This window comes from Lipomyces tetrasporus, assembly GCF_029532465.1.
Source record: "Lipomyces tetrasporus strain NRRL Y-64009 chromosome Unknown POJ06scaffold_9, whole genome shotgun sequence".
In the NCBI taxonomy this organism is placed as follows: Eukaryota; Fungi; Ascomycota; class Lipomycetes; order Lipomycetales; family Lipomycetaceae; genus Lipomyces; species Lipomyces tetrasporus.
The window spans coordinates 121567-138991 of NW_026611604.1; the positions used below are offsets into that span (position 1 = coordinate 121567).

At 46.9% G+C, this 17425-nt stretch overlaps 7 protein-coding genes across 7 annotated transcripts; 3 read left to right on the forward strand and 4 right to left on the reverse strand.

Moving 5' to 3' along the window:
- The first annotated feature begins 210 nt into the window (after nucleotides 1-210).
- On the forward strand, nucleotides 211-2189 carry POJ06DRAFT_258596 (uncharacterized protein). Its single transcript, XM_056188282.1, has 5 exons — nucleotides 211-289; nucleotides 338-421; nucleotides 503-1014; nucleotides 1070-1198; nucleotides 1250-2189. Exons 2-5 carry the CDS (start codon nucleotides 361-363, stop codon nucleotides 2090-2092), a joined length of 1545 nt encoding a protein of 514 aa, XP_056041576.1. The 5' UTR covers nucleotides 211-289; nucleotides 338-360; the 3' UTR covers nucleotides 2093-2189.
- Nucleotides 2190-2988: 799 nt separating this feature from the next.
- On the reverse strand, nucleotides 2989-4074 carry POJ06DRAFT_302852 (NAD(P)-binding protein; the record flags this gene model as incomplete). Its single annotated transcript, XM_056190785.1, has 4 exons — nucleotides 3440-4074; nucleotides 3192-3365; nucleotides 3049-3137; nucleotides 2989-2997 (listed from the first exon to the last, which is right to left on the reverse strand). The coding sequence occupies exons 1-4, from the start codon at nucleotides 3693-3695 to the stop codon at nucleotides 2989-2991; spliced, it is 528 nt and encodes a 175-aa protein (XP_056041577.1). The 5' UTR covers nucleotides 3696-4074.
- Nucleotides 4075-4173: 99 nt separating this feature from the next.
- POJ06DRAFT_292774 (uncharacterized protein) lies at nucleotides 4174-5543 on the reverse strand (the record flags this gene model as incomplete). Its single annotated transcript, XM_056190408.1, has 3 exons — nucleotides 4174-4498; nucleotides 4551-5154; nucleotides 5200-5543. The coding sequence occupies 3 exons, from the start codon at nucleotides 5541-5543 to the stop codon at nucleotides 4289-4291; spliced, it is 1158 nt and encodes a 385-aa protein (XP_056041578.1). The 3' UTR covers nucleotides 4174-4288.
- A 1188-nt stretch (nucleotides 5544-6731) lies between these two features.
- On the reverse strand, nucleotides 6732-8125 carry POJ06DRAFT_258603 (HNH endonuclease-domain-containing protein; the record flags this gene model as incomplete). Its single annotated transcript, XM_056188283.1, has 2 exons — nucleotides 7900-8125; nucleotides 6732-7850 (listed from the first exon to the last, which is right to left on the reverse strand). Coding segments are annotated over exons 1-2 (805 nt in total), but the record flags the coding sequence as incomplete, so codon positions are not given.
- Nucleotides 8126-9148: 1023 nt separating this feature from the next.
- Nucleotides 9149-10471, forward strand: POJ06DRAFT_226095 (uncharacterized protein). The gene is made up of 2 exons (XM_056185719.1): nucleotides 9149-9648; nucleotides 9703-10471. Exons 1-2 carry the CDS (start codon nucleotides 9363-9365, stop codon nucleotides 10206-10208), a joined length of 792 nt encoding a protein of 263 aa, XP_056041580.1. The 5' UTR covers nucleotides 9149-9362; the 3' UTR covers nucleotides 10209-10471.
- A 4354-nt stretch (nucleotides 10472-14825) lies between these two features.
- On the forward strand, nucleotides 14826-16655 carry POJ06DRAFT_226099 (glycoside hydrolase superfamily; the record flags this gene model as incomplete). Its single annotated transcript, XM_056185720.1, has 1 exon — nucleotides 14826-16655. One exon carries the CDS (start codon nucleotides 14826-14828, stop codon nucleotides 16548-16550), a length of 1725 nt encoding a protein of 574 aa, XP_056041581.1. The 3' UTR covers nucleotides 16551-16655.
- Nucleotides 16656-16860: 205 nt separating this feature from the next.
- On the reverse strand, nucleotides 16861-17353 carry POJ06DRAFT_270112 (uncharacterized protein; the record flags this gene model as incomplete). Its single annotated transcript, XM_056189418.1, has 2 exons — nucleotides 16861-17293; nucleotides 17346-17353. The coding sequence occupies 2 exons, from the start codon at nucleotides 17351-17353 to the stop codon at nucleotides 16861-16863; spliced, it is 441 nt and encodes a 146-aa protein (XP_056041582.1).
- Between the last annotated feature and the right edge of the window lie 72 nt (nucleotides 17354-17425).

Consider the following 17425-nt stretch of genomic DNA (forward strand, 5'->3'; position numbering starts at 1 on the left):
CAGGTTTCGAGCCTTAGATGTGGGTCGGCTGTCTCCGCGATGATTGGCCAATATGGTTTGGCTTGATTGTCCACTTCAGCGGCACCCCGGTTGGAGCATGACCGCGTCTGTGACCCGTGAATCTAGAATCCTCCCATAGTGCTGACAATTACCCTAACCCTTACTGTAATATAGACCCCGCGCATAAAGGTGCGGCCGAAACATAGTGGCAATCAATCCATGGATCAATTCGTCACATCATTTTTCTTTCGAGGCATCATAATAACTAAATCCCGCCGTGAACTTAGAAGTACGCGCGTTTCCCTTGCAATAGGAAAGTGCTAACTATATCATTTAGTCCGACTTGCTTAACGGTTCGTTATGGGTCGAGCGCCGACTAGTGGCTATTGCCATACATGCCGAAGGCGTCGCGTAAAATGCGGTTAGTAGCGCTAGGTTAAGAGTGTGCTCTGAGGTTAAACCTTATTCGCATGTTTGCTTTAGATAGCTGATCATATTGCAGACCGAGGCGTACCGTCTTGTCAAAGATGTCTCAAGTCCGGACACCCCTGCCGGGGATATGCTATGCCCTTACGGATAGTCAATGCAAGTCTTACTCACGGCTCGCAATCCTCTTCACCGACAACCCGTCAAAGTCTACCTAATCTATCCAGTCGACCATGGGCTAATGAAACTCCGTCTCCGAGACTTGCTTATGCATCTGAACTAAGTCTCGTAGCTTTCAAGGACCAAATATCCCTGAACTACTTTCTTTGTCACTACACATGGGCACATTGGTGGAAATCAGTCGTGATCAGCGGCTTACAAAGTAACACCACTTCAGCAAGCTATATAGCCTGCGATTCTCTGCTTGTGGGATATCTTGGCATTGGACATTCCGATTCGAAGCTGCTACACAGGAGTATGCAACTTTATGGCGATAGTATGCGGCTTGTTTCGTTGGGTTTGGACCTGCACACTAGTACGTCACCTGCTGATTTAATACTCCCCGTCATGGTCTTGGGAATGTACCCTGTGAGTAGCAGACCTGATATCCTATGATAAAAGCTACTAAAATTATTCCCAATAGTATGTTGTGGAGAAATCGATTAAGCTAGAGCATGACGTGGGGCTAGGACTTGTTACAAGGCATTGCGGTCCCGGATATAACCAGGACGATAGGACTATTAACCTATTTAGATCTTGCAGATCGATGCTTGTAAGGGATTGACTCGACGATTGATGCAAATGAAACTAACGGCCCTGGAAGGTATGTACTGCTTTTGCGAAACGACGTCGCACCTTCCTGGAAGAAGATGCGTGGAAGATAGGGCCTTTTCACGGCTTGCAGAAAACCTCCATGGACAGACTTTATGATATTACTTCGACTCTCCCAGGGCTAGCAGAGGAAATTCTGGTTTCTAGACGACATAGTCATCCTGCGTTTGCGGCTGGAGTTGTTGCCAAGGCAGACATTTTACGCCAACGGCTCCAAGGCTGGCGATATGATTGGGAGCAGAAAAACCCCGGAGCAGCGACAGTGTCAGCTACTTCTGCCACTCTTGAGGTGGGTTCTTCAACCACGGAAGAAAGCCTATTGATTGGAAATCTCCTGGCTCGACAGATCCGTTTCAAACGCCTTGATCAAGCACTCGAGATTTTCAGCTACAATGCCGCCCTGGTATACCTGTTCCGGTTGCAGGAGCTCCTTGCGCCCGTCGGACAGTCTCCTGACATTACTCTCACACAGGAAGACATGCACCACATCAAAAGTCAGCTACTTGCCAGGGAAACATCTCCGCTCCTTTTGCCGGACGAACTTAGGCTTCCATGTCAACCGGCTCTGGAAGCTGTCCAGCAGTGCGCCTACATAGCGGCCGAGTTGACATTAAATCAGCCAATTAATTTCATTGCGCTTGCGCCTGTCGGCATACTCTACTGTGCTCTCAAAAGCATGGGACCCTTTGGAGAGCAGTTGTCAGCGGTCATCGCGGCCACATTTTCTGCTACGTCGAACTTAAAGCAGTTGGAGGTGTTTGGAATTTGGGATACGCTAGAAAGCCCAACCCGCGGCTGGGGTTTATCGACAATTCTGCCGTCCGAGGTATTTTAAAATTGAATTTCAATGCGAGGCACAGAAAGAGAAATGAAATTCAAAGCCACAAACAAGCTAGGATGGAGGTGATGTTACCTATACCTCGCCGTCAGCGTTTTAGTGATGCGTTGACGAGTAGGCAGGCGTGGAGGTCAGCGACGAAGCCTTTGCAGTGATGCTGGGTCGAACGGCCTCTAGTGCAGATCTTGGTGGTAGTAGCAAATATTCAAATGATAAACTTTGAAGACTGAAGTTGGGAAAGGTTCCGTGTGAACAGCAGTTGAACATGGGTTAGTCGATCCTAAGAGACCCGACACCGGTATTGTTTCCGTAGGTAACTCCTTGATGAGACCATTAATGGAGCATCGCACTGCGTCAACGAACTCGTGATGTGAGGAGCCGCGAATGGCATTGCATTGGACCCAAAGAAGGGTCAGGGTTAGGGTCCATGAAACACCAATTGACGACACGACACCTGCTACTAACGTGATCGGCAAGCGAATGGATCGTCCCAGCGAGAGGATCGGTCAAAATTCCATACAAAGCAGCGGTTTTTAAACCTCTAAAACTCGACGAAATCTTTCTTAATTACGCTCAATTTAGAGAATAGAGTAGCTAGATATCGACGACTTACATCATCGCTTTGAAAAACGATTGATGTTTATATTGATGATTATATTTACTGAAATCCTGTAAACCCCTGAAACCCTTTAGCCGTAATTTAAGATACCTGGGTAATTAATAAGATTATCTCTAAAAAAGAGGCTTGATAATGATTTATAGTCCATTATTTGCAAAATTTAAAATTTTAGGTAAGAACTGCTAGCGTGGCTAAGATATAGATGTTTAAAAATCGCTACTTTGTATGGAATTTCGACCGATCCGCTCGCTGGGACGATCCACTCGCTTGCCGATCACGTTACCTTAAAAATATCAGATCAGTATTAATAAAATATCCAGTTTCTGTTACTTACGGTGACGACCTGGACACCAAATGGTGCGACCTCAATGCGCAGATTGTCGCTAATCAGATTCACGGCGGCCTTGCTTGCATTATACGTTCCTGTCATTTTTAATATATTGCATTCTGCGCAAAGCAGCTACCGAAAATACGTACCCATAAACGAAGCAGGAAATGCCCCAACGATAGATCCCAGGTTGACGATCTTTCCTTTGGCAGCTGTAAGCAAAGGACTAAAAGCCTTGGTTACTCTAATGACACCAAAGAGATTGACATTAAACATCTTCTTTGCGATATTTAGATCTGTGTCAAGCACTGGCATAGAATAGGCTAAGATTTATTACGAATATCAGCATGTGTCTCTAAAAAGCGCTGCGCAAATAATGTGGTTATTAACTACTCACCACTCTCAGAATTGTTGACAAGAATATCCAACGTGCCTCCCGCGGCGGACCTGACCTCCCTTACGCCCGCCTCCACTGACTCCGATGAAGTTACATCAAGGGCGAGTACATTGAGTCCCAGGGTTTTAAGGTGCTCCACATTCTTCAGATCACGAGCACTAGTAAAAACTTTGAGCCCTCTATTATGGAGATCTCGCGCCAGGTAGTCACCAATCCCGCCTTCGCTACAGCCTGTTATGAGGACTGACTTGACCATTGTAGAATTGAGTCGATAATATTCGAAGAGTCGAATTCGTCTTGTTGTCAATAAATAGACAATATCCTTACGAGGACGATGCGAAAGTAGGTAGTTGAAGTGGAGATGCTCAGAAATTGGGCGTATTTAACGTTAATATTTGGTGCAGCTGGCATTCGAAGTCATCGTCCAAGTCACCTACGCAATGCTGAGGTAGAGGCATGATTGCGAAGCAGATTAGTTCGACAGCCTTCTACCCAACATAACGATTACTGATCATACTCGGTCAAGGAACAGCACCAGCCATTTCATTTTATTAAAGTGGACTGGGCGAACCGTGGGGCCATTTTTCTCATGCTATGCTGGCACAGTCGCAATATATATTAGTTGCAGAGCCCGGTCAAAAAAACAATCAGGGTACTTATTAAACTGCCTTCCTCCTACTCAGCCGCCTTGTCGGTCTCAGGTTCAGAAAATATTGACAGACGAACAATCAAATGGTACTTTCAAACTGCCTTGCTCCTACTCACTTCCGGCCAGACATCTCAATCAACGACAAGAACCAGTACGCCTCCGACAATGCACACACGCCAATCAAGAATTTTGTGACCGCTTCATTTCCCGAAAAAATTAAAAAAACGGGTCTCCGCAGTCCTACGCGCTCCAGATACCAGAAATTTGCGCACCAAATGAGTCGCAAGAAGAACTGGTTCTTCACGAATATCCTCAATCGCCACGTGATTAGGCGGAAATGCGTCCCCAATAGTGAGACCTACATCTACGCTATCGCCCTGTACCATCATTTGTCCGGTACGAACGACCTCCTGTTGTGTTGATTAGCACCGGGATATTTCAAGGCTATGCTTTGCTGCTCACCTGTTTCTTGGATTTGATTCTGCCGGTGGTTGGATTCTTTTTTAGTACCTCAATTGTTGCGGTAGCCATGGTTCCGAACCACGTATGGCCTCCGAAGCAATATGGCCCAAATGAATTAACCCTCTGCGTGTGTTCCATGGCACTTTCAAACAAACCACGCTCAGTGACCGAGCATGTGTTATTACCTTCATTTGTTGGACTTCGAAAGCTAGGATTTTCAGTGGAAAATATAATCATAGCAGTATGGCATTCAAATTGGTTCAGCCACAGCTTAACGTCCCTTTTCAGTTGCTGGTACGACTCGGAGAATCCGGCTTCAATAACGATGGTCAATGCTTCTTTGCCCTCTTCATCGCTATACGTGAGACCTCCATCAGGAGTTTTTCTGGAGAACCTCCCTTGATCATCCACAATGCTGTATTCAGAGTCTCCGACGAGAACAACATCATCGCTTAACTCGCCCTTGTTAAGTCGTATGAGTGTGTCCCGCACGGATCGAGAGATCAAGCCTTGCAAGCCGGACGCTGACCGACTGTGCAGTGCAGTTGGAATCGTAGTGATAATGACCCTTGAGTCAAGAGCCGAATATTGAACACGGGGATATCTATCGCTGGTTAGTCATACTCTCAACAAATTAATGTGAATATACTTCGCGTCGCCATAGAGTGCATGGGCCTGCTCGTCAAGGAATTGAAAGGATTTAGGCGAGAGGCATACATCAAGCCTTTTTTCGGGTTCATTTGCCATGAGGAAGTTCAATGCTCGCTGATAAGAAGCTTGTTCATTATGACGAAGAGGCATTTCCAACGACATGGATGTTTGCAGAACCACGCTTGTGTGACACACAGCCTGATCTTTATACTCCTTGTTTTGGGATTTTGCGGCTCCCTCAACTCCCATAGCAGCTTGCGACGTATTGGCACGTGCCGTGCCGATCGCTGCTGTAACAAGATGGCGTGATCTGGATTCCTCTTCGCCGTATAGCATATTCATTTTGGATATCTTGTAGAACTGGTTCCAAATAAGAGGTGCAGTGACCTTTATTTCTGGCTGACAGAGCAACAGAAAGAATTTTGGTTCCGGCGGCAAGAAACTGTAGGGGAGTAATTTCGAAAATGACTACGAGCTGAGATGTAAACACATCTCACATATAAATTGGGCCAATGAACGACTAGTTACCAAGCTCATAATTCGTAATATATTTATATTTGTGTATCAATTTTGCGTCATTTAGTAATTAGAACTACTAAAAGGCTTCAGCTGGGTGTTGAGTGCAGAGCTCGTGTCTGATGTCGGCATCAACATGTAGTCAGATAACCCTTACCCGCTGTTCCGTCGCAACACGGTAGGTGTGGCTTAGGAGCCGCACTCCTTCACTTCCGCCAGCATTGTCTATTCTCCGTCCGCTCCATTAGCTTCCAGGTCTGCGCGTGTTGATGAACTGGCAACTAATAAATATTCTGAATACTGGACCGAATTAGGTGTGCTATCGGAAGGTCGCTGACTTGATGGCATTCCGAAGAGCGATTTTGGGTCAGGGTTAACCGCTGACGCTGGCGGGTCACAGTCTGTGGTACTTGTCCCCAACAACGTCTGCTACTCCCTACACGCCATTCGTGGACGACTATCGAACAGAGCTGATAGTTAACTCGAGATATGGTGATGGGGAGCAGGACTGTCGAAATCTTGGCTTGCATGACCAGTTGTGGGTGGCGCTCAAGACATCAGAGCAATGGACGACTTTTCGGGCGGCCAGGGTTATCGGTTTGCCGTGTAAACATAAAATCACTGGCTGGTGGCTGGGAATGAGATAGATTCTATTGGAGTACAGTAGATCGTTACGCGTTAACCTAAATGCCACGTGCCAGGCAAAAAACTGCGCGATCCTCGCTGGAAACGCTGACATTGCGATGCACTGACCGCAAGAGAAGAAAAAGAGAAAGATTACCGAAGAGCCACTCAGTACGAAGGCGTTGGCATGGTAGCCAGGACTCGTCTTCTACATTTTCGCCATTGACTGCTGATAAGTTCCGGAACAAAAAGGATACCACCGGGATGAGTCGCAAACGGAACCTGGTGATCGCTAGTATGCTTCGTCCTCTGACTATTTGACGCTGCCCAGCTAGCTGCACGCCATCTAGTCGTTAGTTTTTAGATATTATAGACCGGAACAGTTAGTGGGCGCTAGTTATCTTTCATTGAGCTTCGTTACGCTTACATCATCTAGCTAGTGTCCTCTTTCGTCGATACCAGTCCTCTTGACTTAATCCAGATCCAAGCACGTACCGTCGACTCCCACCACCCTTTATCTCCTTCGATGCATATTCCACCATTGTCTACTCTGACTTCGACTGCAAGGAAGCCTGGTCCTGTTCAAGGACGACTTCGCCCTCTCTGTCAAGGTAAGTAATTCTTGTATTCCTTGTATACATTGTCGTTCAGTTTAGTCTAGTCCCTAATCTAGTCCTGGCTAGCGATATTGTTTCCCGTGCAGAGGTCACCCAGCCCAGTCCTTTCCCGGTACACATGGTATCCTTCGCCTGGCCTCCAACGTCGTCCATAACGCGAGCGTATAGCCGTAATTATAAAACAGTGCTTAATGTAAGATCAGTCATCGCTCCTTAACGACTCATTTGGGCATGTGCAAATAGACTTTACTCCACTACCCTAATGATACCCCACTCAACCTTGAGAAAAGCTCCGCCTCCATCCTTTTGGCTGGTTCTGGCCCACTGAGGATCTCCCCCATCACATCAGATCCAGGTGGAAAGTCCATCTCAAAGATCGGCTCTCCAGCGCCCCTCATATTGGCCAATACTGCTTGACGAAATTGCCACCTTAGGAGTTCGTCTCTTACACCTTTCTCATTGTTGTGATCTCGACAAATAGGGTCAAGTGTCCTCCCATCTATTCCGAAAATATCCGTATCGAAACAGGTTATCTTATAGCCATCATCTGGGTTGATCGAGAATTTAAAACTATCAAATTTCTGATGGATATTGGACAGCATAAGCAGCCCATTCTGGCATGAATTTATCCCCGTGTCACGCGGTCCTATTCGGTTCGTAATGTACCGAGAAAATCCGTTCTGCACGAAATATTCTTCGCTGGAGACTGGGAAGATGTGGGCGGCTTCAAAGCCTGTCCAATCATTCCAACTAATCTCTGTGTTCACAACGCCAGTTATCACGCACTTTCCATCTCTCTCACGGATCCGAGCTCGGAAAATATCATCCCTGCCGGTGATAGTTCTTGAAAGAATTCGAGTAATGCACGGCTCGTCGGTGATAGATATTGTGTCTGTCTAAACCTCAGAAGCAGCACAAGGACTCATAAGAAGATATGTTACCTTTGCGAGAATATGGTCTTATGTCATAATGACCTGGCTTGAGAGCATCATCTATTGGCATCAGGTCGATTCCGGTGCTTCTCAATGTGACTCTATATGGACCAGACGCAACAATGAGGATGCCGAGCATAGATAGAAAGTTTTTCTGCGTTACCGATGGATTCAATCGCATTCCACCGAGCGGCTTCTCAGGCTCTGAAAAGAGATAAAAGTGAACATCTCGACCTATAGCTCTGCTACCGGCCATGAAATGCCGAGCTTATTTTAATAGAAACGACGTCTCTATCCGTCCGACCTTAACCCCAGCCAATTGCGGACGAGTGGCACTCGACCATCCTAGACTTCAGGGGCAAAAGTGTTAGTGCTCAGACATACACGTTCAGTCTCTCAATTACACAAGACCGCATTCTGGATTTTTGATCGTCACCTTTCGCCGTAGAGAAAATTACGTACACACTAAGTCGAAAACGGCTTCACTAGTAACATAAGCTCAGAACGGGATGGGCATTTTACTGCAAAATCAAAATCGGTTTTTTTTTTTCAGCAGGATTTGCCGCAAAATCCCATGAGAGTTTACAACGCCATGTCCGAGCCGCTGGACGCAGTGACGTCAGTGGGGCGCGCCGTAATGTGCGGCGCCGAAGGCCTCAGGAACTCTCTCTCCTGACACACCAACTGGAGCAGAATCACACGCCGGAAGCCATTTGTCCAATGGTTCTGCAATCACCATTCTCCACTCGAAAACTTGAGCTGAAGCAAAAGAAGCTTCTTGGGCTGGGTATATCGCTTGCACTGCCAAACAATACTAGATGGCAATCAAATCATTAATATGTTTCTGCTTTGCTGCGTTGCAAGGTAGCACTGGAGGCTGCTGCCGTGGTGCCAGAGGCGAAGGATGTTGATTGAAAACCCCAAGCGCCAGGCAAACAGAACCCGAACCCACATGTTGTTAGTAGTTGTGGCGCCGGCAAAACGGCAACAGCCCTCTGTAAGTCGAATATCGAATAGCGGCACGATATGGCGAATATTCGATTCGGCGGTCGAAGAATGCTTCGAATAGTAATCGCTATTCGCATTGGCCGCTGGGGGATTGGCCGATATCGCTCCGACACCGATAATCGCTCGAATAATATTAGCTAAGTTTGAATATCGTCAGTAGCCCTAATGCTAACCCTATGGGCGTTAGGCGGACGTAACCGGACTAAGCTTAATTCCACACTGTCGCTGAAGATGTGATAACTCCGTTTAAGGCCCCGTCAAGCAAGAAAGGCGAGGTTGACTTATCGCAATGTAGAGGAAGGTATTTGTGGGCCTCGGTAATTCCTTTAAAAATGAATATGCTATAAAGAGGCGGAGTAGGTCACTAATAAAATGTTCGAGTTCAGGATAAGAAACTCAAGTTACTCAACAAACGAGACACAAAAGACAACAACTCCGCGAACTAAGAGCAAAAATTACTAGCAATGGCGTCCCGAATGGTTGTTCTCGTCACCGGCGGCAATAATGGCATCGGCTACGAGACTGTCAAGGCGTTGCTGGAGTCCAGCAATGTCTACCATGTTCTTCTAGGCAGTCGTTCTGAGGAGAAGGGCAAGCTTGCAATTGAGACCCTCCACAAGGAATGTCCAAAGTCGACCAACACCGTTGAACTGGTCCAAATCGATCTCACTTGTGACGAGTCGATCGAGAAGGCGTTTGAGCAAGTCAAGGCCAGTCCAGGGCACGTCGACGTCCTCGTCAATAACGCTGGTATGTACACCTCCTTATATCTTATGACATTCCATGCGAATTAACATCTCCTAGGGGCTACCTTCGACGTCGAATACGTCTCCGGCAGAGTCGGTCTCCGCGAATGCTTCAATAAGGCTTACGATGTGAACGTTGCCGGTACGCAGGTTTTCACCCACAAATTTATGCCGCTTTTGCTCAAGTCAGCCGACCCCCGCTTGATCTTCGTGGCCGGTTTCTCCCGACTCACGGAGGCAGGCACGAATTACAACATGCCGCCTGTGCCGGCAGGGTGGCCTAAGAAGATGGAGTTCGAGACCATTGGATACCGCTGTAGCAAGACGGCACTCAACATGTTGATGTTTGACTGGAACCACAAGTTGAAGGCGGATGGGGTAAAGGTTTGGGGTGTCGGACCCGGGTTCTTGGCTACGGATCTCGGAAACATGCAGGAGAAGATAAAGGCGATGGGGGGTGGGCATCCCAGCATTGGCGGGAAGCTGCTCGAGAGCGTTATAGCGGGGGAGAGGGATGCTGACGCAGGGAAGCTTATTGGCAAGGACGGGCTTGTGCCACTTTAAGTAAAATAAGAGGGATCATCGATATGAGTTCCTTAGGATGAAGTTGGGAAAGTCTAAACAGCATGCTCTCATTTTAACCGCTTCCAAGCAAGAGCTATTTTCTCGTGGTTCCGCATCTATATAACAGGTACTATTCCGTTGCCAGCGTAACGAAGGCTGACCGGACTGGGCTGAGACTGACTAAAACGGGATTATGACTATGACTGTGATTGAGCTGGGCCCGATAATCGATACCAAGAATATGAGTATTATTATTCTAAGAATACAAGACTTTCTGCTTCGTCCGATACCGAGGACAAACCCCTCTTGTTATAGCCGTCGGACCTGATGTTACTTAGCAGAATACGAACGTAGAGATCTCAAATAAGCACGGAATAAACAAGCGAAAGAGAAAGATGACAAACAAAGACAAGCACTATACAAGGCATATGTGAACAGTCATGGTAAGGGGAATCTCATGCACAGTTTCGGGGAAGGCCTATGTGGGTTGCGCCAACAACCAGCCGCAACGCTACATCCCCAGAATCTTACAGCCATCTTGTCTTCATTACACGGTGAGTATTTATTGGAGATATTTATTTTCGTTTTGCACGTGGGCCGATTGTTTTGTATTGCGTTCACTTCTTGTTTCCAACCCTGAAAGCAAAAGTTCATTCTTTACGCCTGGAGCTTGCTGTAAGGATCTGGGTCTCGTACAGATCCGCTACTACTAATCTAGACATCGGTAGCCAGTTGTGGCGATCCATTCCATCCATTCCACGTGAACGCTAAGGCGCAATTTCGCAATGGAATGGATCCACGGAGGGAATCAGTGGAGTGGATGGACAGTGGAATGGAGGAATAGATACATTCAAGCTCACTATCTAGTATCTACACCTCGATAACCTCGTTAGCCCCTGAAACCCACTCTCCTCCCTCCTGGTCACCCGTCAACTCCTTCCATTCCTTCAGCGACCTCTCATGCGACTCTGGCATCTGTAGAAGGTGGTCTTTACTTTGAATAAGACTAGCCTTGTGCAAAGAGCGCAGAGGCTGCACAATACCTATTGTATTGGCCTCCAGACGATTGTGCGAAGGGTCAAACATTCCACCGCAAGAGGAGAACAATCTCTCGACATCTGCGCTCATGGGTGGAACGGAGAGAACGTCAAGGGCCATGGATAAAGGCTTCGTTTCTCGTGCCAATATGATAACGGATCAACAACATCCTGGTCCCAGTCCAGGTGCAAACGTTGCCACTCCTCGTACTCGTCTATTGTAGGGTACACCTGTTGAGAAGGCAGTGGTGTCTGGCGACTTTCTTCACGATTTTTGTTAAATTTCGTATGGAATACCTTCCGCCGTTACCCTATGGAAACGAATCTAGCACCAAGTAAATAAAATTGATGTACCCAGTTCAATTTCCTGTACTGGGTATGTCATTTCAACGAACTGAGAATTTTGGCCAGCGGTTCTCAGTACATCCAAGTGATGTGCTGAGTCAGGGCTAAGCCAGAGTTTATAATTCTGATGCATCCAGTCCACCGGCGCAACCGAGTACGTCATTTACCCATCTTTCTTGAGTGATGTGAGTTCGTCATCTTGAAATACTTGCTTCACATTGAGTGGAATATCTGGAAATAATATGCACTAAAACAATTCCAGAGTGTGACTAATACTAAGCTTAATTACTAACATAATTCATATATTTATAGCTACTAAAAACAAGCAAAATAAGTTTGGCATCTAACGGCAAGGTGTGTACAGAAGAGATGCTAAGATGCCTGTATTTTGAGTCCCGTAGTTCCTGAACAAGTTTCTTTGCTTTATCAATCCATGAAGTTTCACTGGCCCACCAATTCTCGAAGTATGCCCATCGATACGCAGGATGAAGGGCAACAGCAGGATAACGGTGGGGGACCTGAGTGCCTCCCTGAGCCCCTGAGCCCGACAATGTCTTACAAATGGCGTCACGTGGGAGATGCAACCCAGTACATGGACATACAGTTTGAACGTTACGGCCTTGTTCCGCAAGCTGTCGAGTCTCGATAAGGCGATAAAATTGCTACAATATCGATCCAGCGAGGTTATCTGCTCATTATATGGATTAATAGCCGGAAACGCTATCACAGCGAATAGGCTTGGCGGGCTTCTGTCGTGGAAATTGCCGCAGTTACACGTTGACATATTTTGACATATCTTTGTCATTAAACATGGAGAATCATGGAGCTCCTATGCGCTAAGCCTCTTTGGGACAGTCTAAAATTGCAGGTCGTACCCATTCATGCATCGCCACACCCCACACAAACCCTTCGTTTGTCACAAAGCTCAGCGCCACTCGAATTGTGCGCAGGTTGTTGTCAACCGTCACAATATTTACCAACGGCATTCTAAAGAGAAGATGAATCTGATCAGTTGCGCACCGCTATTGCATTTTTAATCTTGGGTGGGGAATAGATAGCGGTAGTTTGGGGCTCAATTGAGTAGTCAATCTAGCCACTAGTAGTGTAGGATTATTTTCTGTCCAAGATCCCGGATAATCACGTGGATCATTTCCGTGGCTACTATGGATATGGATCGGATAAAGCCAATTATCTGGATATGGATACTGATAAGGATATGATTAAAGAACAATTAATAGTATATTACCCTAAGACTTACAACCCTGTATTGCTCATTGTCCGAAGCAAGGTGCCCGCCATACGATGCCGCAATTAGCGCTCCCAATGGCGACAGACCTAAACTCAATTACGGCGACGCCGCAATTCCTTAGCGCAGTCCTAAATTTTGCGCCAACAGCCCGTGGCGTAAACGCACTGTTCACAACGATAACGATAATCGCGCACGGTGCGTTTATATCTACAGTACTACAGAATATAAAGTTATCAAAGTTACTTTAGTGCGTGAGGCCGTGGCCTTTCTTACGATGGTGCGGCTAAAGTGTGGTTCAGAGTTAATGTTCAATAGGCTTCAAATGCCTACAAATATAACACGCAGTTCAGGGGGCTGAACTAGGATGGAAAGATGGAAATTGCATACAAATGAGCCGCACAGTCTGAAGCACTTTTCCATCCTCGTCCAGGGTGGTGTGGTTCAGTATAGTTAAAGAGGATGGAATGGATTACCCGGATGAAGGGTAAGGGCTGAACGGAGGGAGCTGGCTGACGTCACTGTGCGGCTCAGTACGAGACCCTCAGGACACGACTCTTGACAGTGTAACTCCAGGGAGATGCAAAGATTGAGCGAAATGCCGGTCTTTCTATAGCGGTAAATGGCTGCAACTCTGTCACTGTCTATCGGAGTAGATTCCTTTCAAGTCGCGCTTGATGCGAGAGCTCATCGCTTTGCTTCCAAGCGGCAAGGATTGTTCTCTGTCCGGGAGGCGAAACCGTAATAATGCCATGCTTTTGTAGATGTAGCTTCATATTACTAGTTGATGTTCCCCTCACAGAATTGAAAGTCTGCCAGGCACAGCCAGGCTGCTGACAGCGAATCTCTTTCTCATCGTCCAGTTTATAGATCTCCTATTGATAAATTGCTTATGGGGTACCACTGTAACATTAAAGTACCCCAAAGCCAATCTGAAGCAGGTCTCGGTCGCGATTTTTTGGAGATACTGGAGGCGGTATCAGCAACTGACGTGTTTGTTAATAACTGAGAAGTTGATTCGTCAGGGAAGACATTGCTTGCGACCTCATCGATAGAGCTATCAGGATTTGATTGTGCGGCCAATCGAGGACTTCTAGGAAGTCGATCTTGAGACTCTGCTTCCTCGTCACTACCATCCTTAAGCCAGTAATAATCAAGTTTACGACGGGAACGGCGGGGAAGGCTACTAAGCTCTTGACTCGTCGGTGAACTGCTGAAGTGTCCGTCAGTCATGGCGGAGAAAAAAGATATGGATAATGATCCAGGATGGAAAGTGGCAAAACAATTCTACAGCGTTAAGTTAATTTCAGGATTTTATCCTTCCGCTTTATCGCCCAGTTGGCGATATCGTAACGTATTTTAGGCGATACGGCGATACGATAGGCGAGGTTATCGCCTAACTTTTCTGGCTGGCGATACAATATGCGATATGGGAAAAAGCCGGCGATATCGTATCGTGAACAGCCCTACCTTGAAGAAACCTGCCACTTCCTTGTCTTAATCAATCGCTTCACTAGTCGCACTTCTGCGCTTAGAGGCGGAGAAAGTACACGCGGCACTACTTCGGACGGAACTGAGCCGCATGAAACCCCGAACCCTGGTTCTTTCGAAGTGGGGCGCCGCGAAACCTTGCGCTATGCGGGGTGAGGCGAGGAATGACTTGTATCTAGCTCGCGGATTGGATCCTAATCGGACTTTCCTCGGCGATGAGTCATAAAACCAGCCGGTCCTTGCAGTCAGCCTGCCAATTTTTACTCAAGCCGCAGACAAATAAACAGCGGTCTTCACACGATGGTGGCCGATGTGGCGTCGTAGTCTTTCCGAGAATTGTCCGTGGTCAACCCCGCCTTGAATTGATGCCCCGTTACCATTTAGAAGTTCTGATATGAAGCTTCGCCATTTAAAGGCCATGGACTGCCACCTGGTGCTGATCACTTTTCCTCCATTATCGAGTGGATTATAGCTACTGCTACCGTGCTCTATACGACAATGACAATTTCCAAACCAGCGTGGTGGAAAGATGGCACGTGCTATCAGATCTGGCCTGCCTCATACAAAGACTCAAATGGCGATGGATTGGGTGATATCCCGGGAATCGTCAGCACGCTAGACTACCTCAAAGACCTTGGAATCGACATAATCTGGCTCTCTCCCATGTTCGATTCCCCACAAGCAGATATGGGCTATGACATCAGAAATTATGAGGATGTGTATCCCCCATATGGTACCCTCGCAGATATGGAGATACTGATCCGAGAAGTGCACGCTCGTGGTATGAGGTTGATTTTGGATTTAGTCGTTAACCATACCAGTGACGAGCATGCATGGTTCAAAGAGAGTAAGAAGAACAGGGACAACGACAAGGCTGATTGGTACATCTGGCGTGCCCCACGTATAGTTGACGGCAAGCGCCAACCGCCGAACAACTGGCGCTCGATCTTCGGAGGTAGCGCTTGGGAGTACGTTCCCGAAAGGGACGAATACTACCTTCATCTTTTCTGCGTCGAGCAGCCAGATCTAAATTGGGAAAATCAAACTACGAGGCTCGCAATATATGAGACCGCAATCGAGTTCTGGCTGAAGAAGGGGATCGATGGTTTCAGGGTCGACACCGTCAATTTATACTCGAAAGATACGGAATATCCTGACGCTGAGGTAGTCGATGCAACTTCACCATACCAGCAGGCAACAAAATATTATGTCAATGGACCAAGAATGCACGAGTGGCTGAAGGAGATTCGAAGGGAGGTCTTCGCAAAGTACGGAGATGTCATGATAGTTGGAGAATTGCCGGACACTAAGTCAAGGGATGAGGTCCTGCGTTATGTTTCTGCTCAGGAGCAAGAGCTGGGAATGGTCTTTGACTTTGATATTTTCATGCTTGGGGGCTGCGGGTCGGCCCAGAAACACGAATTATATCAACATGCGCTGACGGATATGAAAAAAGCAATCATGAAGACACAAGGCTTGGTAATCGGGACGGATGCATGGACAACGGTAGTTGCAGAGAATCATGACCAGGGGCGCAGTATCTCGAGATTTGCGACGGATGATCCTAAATATCACGACAAGGCAGGAAAATTACTGGCAATTCTGCTTGCAACACTGACCGGCACATTGTTCATTTATCAAGGCCAAGAGATTGGGATGGTCAATGTGCCCACGGGTTGGGGAGCGGAAGAGTATCAAGACGTATGGTCACAGAACTACTGGAAGGAAATGAATGTGTTGTACCCAGGAAACCAGGAAATGCTCAAAAAAGCACTTTGGGCATTGCAGAAAATTTCACGTGACAACGCGAGAACGCCGATGCAGTGGGACGGCTCAGCAAATGCAGGATTTACAGAGGGAAAGCCATGGATGCGCGTGCATGACAACTATCCTGAAATTAATGTGGAAGCACAACGACATGACCGCGACAGTATTTTTACGTTCTGGAAACGCATGCTCGAGCTTAGGAAAGCGCATTCGGAACTCTTCATCCATGGGATATTTAAAGTGTGTGAATTTGAGAACCTGAAGACTTTCACCTTCATCAAAGAGAGCACGAGTGGAGATCAAGCGTTGGTGGTTCTGAACTTTTCCGACGAAGTGCAAGACATTTACATTCCTGCAAGTCTGAAGGACGAAAATCTCGAATTGCTATTAGGGAATTCTGACAACCAAGGCAAGAGACTAAGCGCATGGGAGGGCAGGGTATATATGCGGAAGTGATGCCATTGGTAGGCGCAAGGTAGAATTAAATATGAAGTTAAGGAGTATTTAATAAGGAATGATCATTTGAATTTATATACATTAATACATAGATGTCAAGATATCGTCGTAATTCCAGTGTCCATTAATTCCATGACGCATTAGTAGAATTCACTGTTGAATAGCAACAGCTTGGAAAATTGGGGGTCAGCGAATTGAAATTGCCAATGCAACGTAACAGACACAATATCGCCCTGTTTCCCCGTTTTTCACCGTTGAGGGTCGTGACGACAAGCGTCGCACTAGACTCATTGTCAGTAAAGAAAGTGTACTACTTCGAGTACGAAGATTCACTTGTAGGTTGTCCACTAGTATGCGTTCCTGAGATGATCCGTGAAGGTGACGGTTGCACAGCTGGAAGAGAGGAATTAGAATGGCCTAAAGTTCCATCGTTTGTGTCGTCGTCGGTCTCTAAATCCCCGTCCAGAATATCCAGCTCCCTGTCTCCGTATAAGTCATTAACGCTCAAAACGCTCTGCCCATCAGAACACTCTTCCTGGTCGGCCATTACGTCCGCAAAGTCCTCATCTTCCGCATCGTCCTCGTCGTCGTTCTGACAGTCGCCAATATCGTCATTATGCTGAACATCATCTTCAAACTCTTGACCATGCTGTTGCTGCTGAGAACCAAACTCGTCGTTATTAAATGGAGTGTCTGGCCTGGTCGCTACTGACAGTCTGGAGAGATCCTTGTAAAAGAGAAGGCTAAGTTGTTTAGTCAAAAAGTTTGCTAAAAGGAGTTTTAATAGCCGCTAACCTGTTCATCTCTGTCTGCTGTAAGCAGTGATGCTCTACCAATAAGCCTTCTCTGATTCTTATGGCGATAATATGTCCTGG